The sequence below is a fragment of the Stegodyphus dumicola genome, chromosome 9 (assembly GCF_044657685.1).
Source record: "Stegodyphus dumicola isolate Sdum_Otavi_A_Nest chromosome 9, ASM4465768v1".
Classification (NCBI taxonomy): Eukaryota; Metazoa; Arthropoda; class Arachnida; order Araneae; family Eresidae; genus Stegodyphus; species Stegodyphus dumicola.
This window is the reverse complement of record NC_140776.1, coordinates 83,873,776-83,886,560: the sequence shown is the minus strand read 5'-3', so window position 1 is coordinate 83,886,560 and position 12,785 is coordinate 83,873,776. Positions and strand designations below refer to the sequence as shown.

The following is a 12,785-nucleotide window of genomic DNA, read 5'->3' as shown; positions in this document are numbered from 1 at the left end:
AAATTTTATGACATTCAGTGAAATGTCAAAATTGATTCAAAATATCGGTCAAAGTTTTACGGCAATAATTTTTTGTTTAAAAAAAGTAAATATGTTTTATATTTTCACAATTATAACTACATTTTGCTGCTCTAATGCTTTTTCTTCCACTCTGCTCACACAACTTTTCTTTTGAAGGGGGGGATATGTAAGACATAACAAAATATGATAGCTGTTTCAAAAAAATAATTGACAACCTCAAAATTAACATTCTAAATTTGGTAATCTGCCCCTAAATTCATCTCTTCTCACAGGTTCCAGACTTTTCTATCTTATGTAACGTTTTAATGCAGATGCCTCTTGTCCAATCAAATTAATTCTAAACCAAAACTGTGAACTGAAACTTTCCCACTCCCAGCCTTCTTCCTATGAAAGTACTATAACTTTTCCCTTTTCCGCGTTAGCTCTCCTGCTGGTAAGACGCTTTTCATCCATGCTGCTGCCGCTTACTTGCTTAAGATGATGTCGTACTTCAAAATGGGAGTTATTCTATTCAAATATTATTAAGAAATATCTTGTCTGAAAAAGGATTATTTGATATGCATGGAAAAAATAAAGATTGTGATTTTTCAAGATATGTTGTGCTAAATTGCATCATCATGCTTTCCACTCTGCCACCTGGCAGGACATGGGAGTATCATGATCTGGCAGGACATGGGAGTATGTCATATCCATGAAGGCATTGTTGGGAGAATCACACAGTATATAGATGAATGTTGTCTTGCTGATATTGCCTTGAAGGACAACTAGAGGTGATTGTGTGTCCCAGCAAATCACTCCCCATATTGTAACACCTTGTGTAATAGCCATATGCTGCTTGACAACAAATCATGGATCAGACCACTGGTCTGGCCGCCTCCACACGTATGTGCATTGATCATCAACACCGAGACTGAATCGAGATTTATCGCTGAAGATCACATGCCTCCAGTCAGTCACACTCCAGCTTGCCCGAGTTCAGCCAAAAATCCAACTGACACTGTCTATAATGTGGGGTCAGCGATAGGCATCTTAATGGACATTGGCAGCATATACCAGCATTGGCCAGTCATCTCTGAATGGTTTTTCTTGATACCACTGGATGCCTGAAAGGTGGTAAATGGCATCGAATCGTTAGTAGTGACGTTGTTGGTGCGGAAGTGGCCACTCTTATGAGTGCACGATCCTCACATTCATTCGTGTACCTGGAATGCCCTGACTCTATCTATCCCTTCTGTTATTCATAGTCCTCAACACTGAGCAACTACCATATCGCTCTGCCCGAGATGGTGGCCAATATGCATGTTTGACCAACCTGCTTCTCTGAGGCCTACTATACGCCCCTTCTCAAAGTAAGACAACTATTTGTACTGCTGTCGGTTACATCTCAGAGGCATCTATAGTCACAATACCATCAATCCAAGTTTAGAGATTCGTTCAAATAGCCCTATGGCACAAGTAGTCATGCTTCAAAACTCTTCCAACTGTACACCTCATATGCCCACAGCACACTTACCCATGTCTCATTGCCGTTGAAATTTAAATCATTTGTATATCTCTTGACCACATTCCTGCCAAGTTTTATGGCTATGGCTCAATTTTTTCTGAGTGCATTTTTTTTTTTTTTTTTTTTTTTTTTGTGATTGACTGTATATCTCAACATTTTTGTTCTATAAAGTTAAAGATTAAACAATTCTACTTTGACAAATAAATAAAAGTTGACACAAAGTAATAAAAAATTAAGTAATTTATTTATTTACTGCTAAAAATATATTTACAACAAACTTAAATTATTAGCCAGACCCATCTACTAGAAATTAAAATACTTATTCTATGCAGTGAGTTTATCGAAGTAGACTTACTTTCTATTTCATTATTCTTGACCATTGGTAGACATTCTGCTAAAATATTTTCATTAAATGCTGTCACAAGCACACTTACACATGATTCAGTCAACTATTAATAAAGAAAATATTATTAACTAAGAGCTCAGATAAAACTTAATTATATGCAGCTTATGCACAGCTAAAAATAATTGAAGAAACTATTTAGTTTGCATATCACAGTTATTGAAACAAAACAATCAAGATATTTTTTTTATTTTTTCTATTTAAAAAATTCTCTATAGAAAGATACATATGCTAACTTGAAATTTCGGGTGAAAAGATATTTATTTATAAAAATCCAAGTACATTCCTAAATAAAAACTAATTGAACAGATCTCAGTTAACATTGATGACTGTTGATCATCATTAATTAAATATTAAATATGTCACTTATCTCTTTTAACTGTGATCTTGCTTTTAAAGAATTGTCAATAAAATATTTTTAAAGTATATACAGTACAAATTCTGAGATATGGACTTAAGCAATTCTGGATTTTGGAAAGTTTCTGGATTTCAGATCATCAGTTTATACAGTCAAAAGTCTTTAATCCGGACTCGTTGGGACTTCGGCGATTCCAGATTATACAGTTTTTCCGGATTATAGATCATCAGTTTAAATCTGGTAAGATGACGTGCAGAAATTCTAAAATTAAAAATTTGAAACCGTAATTTAAGAAATAAAGAACAATTATGATCTAAATGGTATCAAAATTTACCAAAAAAAAAAAAAGGTTAATATTTATTTGTTTACTTTATTAAACATTTCTTTCAATGCACGCATGCGTAAAGCATACATTACGCATAGTCGAAATTAGAAAATTGCAACCAGAAAACTATTTGATGTGTGTTCGTGATATTTATAATGAAGAGGAATTTTTTTAAATCATATCAAAGACAGAGTACATCGACATGAAATACTACATTTAGTAATGAACTATAAGCCGAATAAAATAAAAACATCTGCCCCAAAGATAAGAATAGTGCTGACAGATCAACTTCCAGTTCATTGCGCACCGCGACGTTCCCCTCCCCCGCAGAGCAGTGTGAAATTGATAAGCAGATTTTGGAATGGTTAGAGAAACAAAGGATATGCATTTATCCATTTTTTGCAGCAATTCCACTTTTTGTTTGATGGACATCGAAACATGCTTTCACTTTGTAGATCCTTTGGCAGTATCCAGCATCGGAAGTTCTATTTGACATAATCGAAAGTTCAAGCTTACTTTTATAAAATTGCTCTAATAGTCTACAAAAAATAATAAGCTGAATCCAATTCGAAGATTAAGGAATAATGCAATCTGCAACATTAACTGAAATAGATAATTTTAGCTTAGCTTATACCATCCGTTATACATTAAACATGCATGCGTAAACATACTATGCGCATGTGTACACACATATGCACATGTATAAAGGTATTACGCGAATGCGTTAACGCATATGCGCATGTGTGAACGCATTATGCGTTGACGCATGCGCAGAAAGTTTTTAACTTTGAGGTCCGGATTATAGATCATTGCGGTTTATGGGCATCCCGATTAACGACTTTTGACTGTATCTAGTACGATGACATGTAGGCATAGTAATATTGCTGCTTTGCTCATTGTTTAGCTCAAACAGTAAAATGGCAACCCCCCAACCAACCAAGGGACAAAAGTCTGTTTGTGTCCAACATCAATACAACATCAATTATTGTCACTGGCCACGCGATGTGACTCCCTAGCTAGCAAATGTTAGATAGTAATGTGCAGAAATCTCAATTAATCACATTTATGGCACATGTGCTTTCTTTTCTTCAGCATTATAGTTTCCGTTCCTACACTTCATAAGGACTTTTTTTTAATTAATTTATTTTATTTACTTATATTTGTTAATTTATTTTGTGTTGATAGTCAGGAGATGCAATTATTAGATCATTCCCAATATCGAATTTTCGGATTTTGTACTGTACTTCAGTTTTAGTCTTTGTTTATGGAAATAACTAACTTAAAATATATATTTTATTAGAATTCATTAGAAAAAATTTGGCACTTTCTGATTATCCACATCTTTACAAAAATTTGCAAAATTATTTGTGGCTTTGAGAATGGACAAAAAATTTTTGTTTGGCATCTTTACAGATTTTAGGTACTGTATTGCTCACAAATAATAATAAAAAGGACACTTTCTAAGAAGCAAGGAATTTTACAAGAAAAAAAAAAAAAAAACAATCTATACAGCCAAAATTTACATCTTTAACAGCCAGTACAAGTGAAACAGTTAAATATATAGCATATAAATCCATATGCAACTACCATTTGTATGCAAATGCATTAGTTGGCTGTTGGCTGCATGTATACTTGAAAATATGGCTAAAACATGGCAATTTTATGACATGCTGATATTGGAGAGGTCCAGATAATCAGAAAATACCAAAAATTTATCCGCCTGTGATTCTGTAATAGATTTATAGTAGTTTATAAGTTTTCCTCGCCTATTTTCTAAAACTGCAGAATATGATCTTTTTCGGAATCGAAGAAACAAATTTTTAAATAAGGTAGAAATATTTGGTAAAAATTTGGTAAGAGTCCTTACCAGCCCAGCATTGTATTCACGAACATATTTACGGTCCAATTTCGATGTGCTTCTTCGGAGAACAATTTTGTCGGATTTGGTTCGGTGAAGGAAGACCGTGGTCAAGAGCATGTCCCTTGCATAACTGAACACATATTCCTCTTGCGATGTTAAATTCATCATTGTTGTCGTGGTTCGATTCTCAGCAAAGGCATTGCATATTTTTCATCGTGCATAAACAACCTCTTTTAACCAAGACGGGGCAGCCAGCTTGGCTAAACCCCCACCCGTCTCCCTGTGGAGGCTTGATCCCAACGTTCTTGAAGGAGACCACATGAGGAACGACGAGCAGCCAGTTATTTTCAGGGGACAACATTTGCATAATGCAGTTTCAAACCCTCCAAATGAATTCTGAAGAGAATTTTTCGTGCACCCCCAATTCGACTTTTGTTCTCCCCTTCTGAGATCTCTCCAATATTCTTTAGACTTAAATCCTGTGGAACATGCATGGAGTGAGTTGTAAAAAAGAATGTGGAAATATGACAACAATAATTATTAACAAGCAAAGCAGGAAGGGTGTACTGAACCCTGGTGTTGATTAGTTGTCGCTCCAGACCTGCGATGTTTTCGGTGGGCTTCTGCAGACGGGATTTTAGTTGAAGCCTGCTGTAGTCTTTGGTTTTTCGCTGAGTAACTGGATGAAAAAGAGATAAAAATCTTTGTAATTGTGCAGTGCCCTCGCCAGGATTCGAACACTGTTTCGTGGTGTCTGTACAAAGCCTGCGTAAGCATTTTTTTTCCCTCTCTCTCTCTCTCTTTCGCCCCCCAAGAGCAGTGTCAACACTCTACGAGGGGGATATCTGTACTTAACCCTTTCACCGTCCTCTCCTGTCAGCGAAGATTTCCCCTGAATTACGGAGAAGAAAATAGAATTCGAAAGTGTGCTTTCTTGCTTCACGAGTGTGGAAGGGGCATTTTTTGAACATTTTGTCTCTGTTCAATGAGAAGAGAGTACCAAAGGGGCTCTGTAATTCTGTCTCAGATTGCCAGTTTGATAGTCTTTGAGAGGAGCGTAAAGCATTCCTTCCCCCCAGCGGAAGAATCTTTTCCCAGTGCATGGAAAAAGAAGCAAATGAGGTCTCTGAGAAAGTAGTTTCCCACTTAAAAAAAAAAAAAAAAAAAAAAAAATCAGAAAAGTGTAAACTGAATTTTACAGAGAGAACTCCGGTGCGTTTCGCATGGGCATTCTTTCTATAAATCTATACGGGTTTTTCTTACGGGTACCAGTAATTTTGAGGCTAACTGAGAAATTTTAAGTGCAGGCACGGTGGACGTCAAGCAGCCGAAATACACACTTCTGCGCCATTGCTCTGCTACGTCACAGAAAAAGGACGTGGTGGCCATTTTACTTTACAGACACCCGACAGGCTTTGAGGCGAGGAAGATAAGAAAATCGGCGTACGCTAGATTTCGCGCGCTGTTTAAATGTACCCTACCCCACTTTTCGAATTTTTGACCCCGGCGCAAGCGACCGCAATGCGAGAAACATGCGAGATTCTTCTTCCATATGAATACATAGAGAGAGAAATATGCGAACTTCTTTTTCCATTTTCTTCTCTCAGCCCCGACATAGGCCCCTCTACTCGTTTAAAGCTATGTTTTCGACACACATGATCATGTCTTCCAGTTAGACGAGAAAGTGGAAGGAAAAATCACTCCCAGGGTGAGAAAGGACTCGAACTATGCACAGCGCTTCTTCTTTCTAGGCTCTACTAAGTTGTTTCCAAGAGCGCTTCTTCTGCTCATTTCCTCCCGCCTTCTTTAGCATGCCCAAATATGTATTTCCTTATCCCTTCCAGCATGCATTTTTTCCAGGAAAGGTTGCTGTAAGTGGTAATTCTTGTTTTATATTAACTTTATTTCTATTCCTCTCCCTTTGCGTATAGCCCTCGAGCATTTTTTCTTTGATCTGTAAAAGATACGAGACTTACGTGTTTCCTTTTTTTTATTGCAAAACGAACCTTACTTTAGACATACGATGAATTCTTTTGGAGAAAGAGTGCTTTTTCCATCCTTTGCAGCCAACCCAATTCTTCTTCTGGGGTTCTTTCTCCCGTCTGAATGTCACCTTTGCCCTCTGTGGAAGACTTTCTAAGGGAAACTGCATTTTATCTAAACTTTCTTAATACACTGAAGGAGGAGAAGAAAATTATTGGTCACTGTTCTTCGCAACGAATCCTTCTTTTTTATCTCCCAGGGAAGGTGCTCCATCAGTGCGCTAGGAAAGCGGGAGAAATACCTTATACTCCCCCTTTTGAACAAGCCCCCGCAAGCGTTCGGAAAAAAGAGGAGGAAAAAAACCAAAGAGTCAGGAAGGGTGCTGTAAAAGAAAGAATAAAAACGGCATGAAATTGTTGACCTCCCGCTGAAGAAAATAATATTGAACTGAGGCCATACACATAGTAGAGAAGACAGGAAGAAGTTGGTTTTTTGGACTTACTGTACAGCCTCATTAATCAAAACTTTTCTCTCTCTCTCGCACTCTCTTTCTCTCTCCTTTTTATTTCAAATATTTAAGTAAGTCTCAAATGTCATCTCTAAACTCGAAATGTTTTTCATTAGTAAGTATGCTGGGGTGAACTTAGTTACAAAAACAGGGCTCGTGTAAGACTGAGAGGTTAACGAGAGTGTTTGAGAGAGGAAGACGACGAGAAACAGAAGGGTGAAAGAACATGTCATGAAGATTACATGCTAATGCCTGTTTTAGCTGGGCTCGAACCCGACTACATCTTTTTCGGTGATGAATTCATTTTCGAGGTTTCTAATGCCCGCGTTTCGCCTTAGAAAGTCTTCCACGAAGGCATTTTGCCCCTAATAAATACTGCTACAAGACAAACATAAGACAGAGCAGACTTACAGTGAAAGCCCCCGCAAGCGGTCCGCTGCCCATCGGAGAAGGCGTTTTCGTCATGTAACATTGGGGTTCCGGGTAAACAGTCTAAACTTGAAAACAGAATCAAAATTTAAATTATATGATACTTGTATATTAACCCATTACTCTGCAATACCAAAAGCTTCAATCTATTGCATCTTTGAACAATGAAATATATTTTCAACATCAGCAGATTGACGGAACTGGTTTTCTGATTCCCATGGATACTGTTTAGCAATCACATTCCAAAATTTATTAGATTGTTATTCTCTGCGGCTTTTTTCTATCTCTGTGCGATTTCTGTTGAATAAGGCAAGTGACTTATCTCAATCCATTTCCCAGTTCTTATTCTAACACTTTGCTGGCTCTCGCTGAAATTTTATTTCCAGTATATGGCTTCTGTCATGAATAATTTCCTACACACAAATTTTTGGCAAAACAGCATACTGCTTAAATTAATAGATTATTTCTAATACATTTCTCAGCAAATCTAGTGAAGACAAGATGAAAAATGCAAAAAAATTTAAATAAGGTGAATAAGCTCTGTCCCTTAAAACATTCCACAAGAAAAGATCCATTCCCCTCAAAAATGATGCAATGAAAATAAGTACTTGCTCTAATTGATCTAAAAGTTGAGACTGCAAATTAAAAAATTGGCAATCCTTCCTCTTCTCCCCCCCCAAAAAAAAAAAAAACTGAAGAGAGAAAGTAAAAGAAAAGAAAAGACAAAGGGAAAAAAAAAAAAAAGAAGTCATTTTTTTTAGAAGATTCTGCAGCAGCTTCATGGTTTGATGGCCATCTACGAGAACCAGAGTCAGAGATAGTATTTTTGCTGAGTTCCAGCTAATACATAAGCACCAATTTCCTTTCAATAAAATTCTTATGAAGGTGACAGTATACTGAAATTTTCTTTCTACTTTCATATTTGCATCGCGAATTGAACTAACAGAAGTTGTTAAATATTTTCCTACACATTGTTTTTCCTACACTTTATTTTCATTACATTTTAAGTTCCAGCATTTTTGATAGACAATCATTATATTACAGTCAAAAGTCGTTAATTCGGACACCCATAAATCAGAATGAAATATAATCCGGACCTCAAAGCTACAAACTTTCTGCGCATGCGTCTCTTTGACGCATGCGCATAGGCGTTTACGCGTTCGCGTTAAGATCTTTACGGCTGCGAATATGCGTGTGCTCATGCGCATAATACATTTACGCATGTGCGTTTAATGTATAATGGACAGTATAAACTAAGCTAAAATTATCTAATTCGGTTAATGTTGCAGATTGCGTTGTTCCTTAATCTTCGAATTGGATCCGGCTTATTATTTTTTGCAGACTGTTACAGCAATTTTATAAAAGTAAGCTTGAACTTTCAATTATGTCAAATAGAATTTCCGATATATATTTACTAATATGTAAAGGATCTACAAAGCAAAAGTATGTTTCGAAATCCGAAATATGTTTATCAATTTCACGGCCGGAGGGGGGGACGCCGCTGCGCGCAATGAATTGGAAATTGATCTGTCAGCACTATCCTTATCTTCAGGGCAGATGTTTTTATTTTATTTGGCTTATAATTCCTTACTAAATGTAGCATTTCATCTCGGTGTACTCCGTCTTTGATATGATTTAAATCAAATTCCTCGTTATTATAAATATCATGAATACACATCAAGTAGTTTTCTGGTTGCAATTTTCTAATTTCAACTATGCGCGTGTTGAAAGAAATGTTTAATAAAGTAAACAAATAAATATTAAGCTTTTTCTTTTTGTAAATTTTGATACCCTTTAGATCATAATTGTTCTTTATTTCATAAATTACGGTTTCATATTTTTAATTTTGTAATTTCTGCATGCCATCTTACCAGATTTAAACTGATCCGGAAAAATCGATAATCCGGAATCACCGAAGTAATGACGAGTCCGGATTAATGACTTTTGACTGTATTTGTCTTAAACTCAGTTTCAAAATAAGCACTCGTGAATTTAAGCTGCAATGAAGAAACTACACTAAAATTTCTACAAAAATACAGTATTTTGGTGCAAAACCACTAAATTTTTGCTTTAAATCTGTTCTTAAAGCAATCACCACAAAATTTTTCACAGAACAAAAGAAATGAAAATTTGTTGTGTAAATAAGTTTCCCGATTTATTTTTTTTAGGAGATAAATACCTAATTAGAACATAAAAGATGTGTGTACATAACTTTTTGAAATTTTAGATCAGCATTATTCTCTGTCTGTCAAAAATCATCAAATTGTGCGAAGAAGGCTACAAAAAATACCGCTATTCCGCTTAAGAAGAAGAAATTATAGAAAGAGGAATTTGAAAAATCTTTTAGAATCATTTTTTATAAAATCTTTTTAGAATTTCTTGTTTTCAGTTGAAAACCTTCTACAGAAAACTATGAAATATACAGGGTACACTTAAGCCCGATACCACCCGTTTAACTGCCGAACGGCTGCAGATATATTCATAAAATTGTGTCTAGGCTATGTGCTACTTGATGAGATAGCTTACACCTGGTGCCTACTTGATGAGCTAGCTTACAGAGCCACCTGGTGAACAATGGCAGAGTTAGCCTCTCTATCTTAAAAGCAATACGAAATGGGGAGAAAAAGTGAATTACAAAATTGTAGAGCATTGTCGATACGAATATACACCTTATGAATATGAATGCTAAAGACAGAACACTGAAAACGCACATTTGTTTCTTCGCTATTTCCAAAACTGTGACGTCACAAAACTTGAACAAAAGGAGAAAAGATTATTTTTTGGATGAAAAACATGGCCATATCGTGGCACAGCGATGTCGCATGTAATTCACAGTCGAGTGGAGTCTGGTTCAAAACCCATGGGGTGCATCCTTATACTGATTGTCTTTACAAACAGAGATGATAACATACAGATCACGCACAATCGTGTCGCAAAACACATCAATTCAATGCAACTTGAGCTTGGTATGTGAATTTGTGCATTGCAAATAGTGTACGAAACGCCACGCCGTTTCACCTGAGCTATAAAAGAGATATGTCCTCATGCTTGTATGTTGAAGTTCATTATCATGGAGCAATTTTCAAAAAATGATTATTGAGAATCCACTTACATGAATGTGAGCACAAGGAATGATCAGCAATGCAGTTGCATCGGCAATGTTTTCTTGCAGGCCTGCATTCTTCATAAAAAAACTATCCTACAGGTTGTGAAACGTTTAAAGGAGATAGGCTGCATGACTAGCTGACTTCGATCTGGCAGACCAGCAAAGGTAGGGCGGGAAGTGCAACTGGAAGATGTCTTATCATACGGCCTCACATATCCAAACAGTAGCACAAGAGAGATAAGTGAAAACTGTGGTCTTTCAAAAAGTTACTTTGGGAAAATCCTAAATGAATCAGGTGCTCATCCATACTGACCAACACCTATTCAGGCATTACTGGGGAATGCCTAGAGATGTTTCACATAATGCAACTTCGTCATGAACCTGATAAATGTCCAGCCAAAATTCTTGGCAGGTTTAGTGTGGATGGATGAGGCATGCTTTTCGCGAAATGAAATATACAATAGGCAGAACACCCATTACTGGGCACTGGAAAAATCCATCATGTTCTGTCAACGTTTGACATCAAATACAGTTTTCAATTAATGTTTGGTGGGGACTTAGAACAGGCTAATTGGTTCAATATTTTACCATGATATGCTAATGGCCTCACAATAGTGAGAACTTCTGTAAGACATACCAGATTTTGCTGAGAACCTGCCGTAGCTTCAACTCCCGAATGGTTGGTTCACCCATGACGTCGAAAGTGAACCAGTACCTGATGGAGGAATCTGGAGAAAAAATAATCGGGTACAGGGGTTTCGAACAGTGACCCCCCCCCACGTTCACCTCAGACTCCAATGGAGTTTTTCCTGTGTGGATACCTCAAACAACAGGTGTGTGTGACCCTTCCACAAGCACTGCAACGACATATTACAGATGCTTGTGCAAAAGTGTCACCCGCTATGCTACAACATGCAACATGAAGTTCTAACAAGGTCCAGATGTGCATTTTAGGTGAAGTTTAAAACATCAAAAACAAAGATAGCTGGTGATAACTAGTTGTCTTTTTCTTTCTAAGATTGTTTCATGACGTCACAGTTTCGAAAACTGTGAATAAACAAATGCACATTTAAAACATTCTGTTCTTAATATTCATGTCCACGAGGTGTCTTTTTGTACTAAATCGATGATGCTCTAGAACTTTGTAATTCACTTTTTCTTCCTATCTCATACCGTTTTTGAGATAGATACGCTGTTTTCCACCAGGTGGTGCTGAAAATTATCTCACGTAATAGTGCATAGCCACTTTACTATACCTGGACACCACTGACTATAGCCGTAGCCGTTCAGAAGTTAAACGGGTGGTAGTGCACTTTAGTGGACACCCTGTATATTTTAATATTCCAAAATTCCAACTTTTATTTTTAAACCTGAAAATATTACTTTAAATGAATAACCTCAATAATTATCATTCTAAACATTTAAAGGTACTTCCTGATTACCCAAAACCCTACCGAAAATTCTCAAACTCATCGGTGACTAGATAGCAATAATGCATTAGTGAATTTGGAGAGAAATCTTTGTTTGGGTATCCTTATGTGGAGCACAAATGCTTCTCCACATTCTTGTTTTACATAGAAAAATTAATTTCTCAGAGGAAATTACACCAACTGATATTTGTGTTTGGAATACTACCAGTTTTCTTTATAGAATATCTTTGTTGTACATTCCACTGTCCAACAATACATAGAGCAAGTAATTATCGTAAATTAGATATAGGAATATTCAAACAAATTCTAACACTTTTCTATCAATTTTTCACTTCATATGTCTATAAAATTTGGTTACTTAAAAAGTACAACTTCAAAAAATATGAATTTTTGCATTCTCGGTTATTGGCCACACTACCATATTTCTGAAGAACTGCAATACTTTCTTTTTCATCAGCCCTAAAACATCTTATTTTCTTAATTTTTCAATGATGTAAGTACAATATTTAGCTTATGGAAACAGACGAAAATAATTACACAAACTTAGCTAATAAAAGCTGTTTAAATGTTATGTTTCAAAAGCACATTCAAAAAGCTGTGCCACTGAGGGATAAAAGATTTATACTAGCCCTTTATTCAAAATTATAATACCGTTGCATTTTTCTCTTCACGTATCTTTATATGGATTTGAGTGAATAAGATCACAGCACTTGATGAAAAATAGAAACACAATTTATTGGCCAGTATTATTCAAGACAGCTTCAAAATAATGTTTTTTACAGTCATCGAAGATCTACTACAAACATGCTGGAAGAATCAGCGACACAGCCTTCAGGTTATCTGGCTATAACAGTGGA

General features: G+C 36.2%; 1 protein-coding gene across 1 annotated transcript in view; it reads right to left on the bottom strand.

Annotated features, from left to right (window-relative positions):
• LOC146995396 (cullin-5-like) overlaps window positions 1-12,785 on the bottom strand; it is a 201,130-nt gene that overhangs the window by 104,958 nt on the left and 83,387 nt on the right. The window contains exon 6 of the mRNA XM_085823109.1: window positions 1,881-1,974. Within this exon, the coding sequence (XP_085679235.1) occupies window positions 1,881-1,974 (94 nt within the window). The remainder of the gene's footprint in view (window positions 1-1,880; window positions 1,975-12,785) is intronic.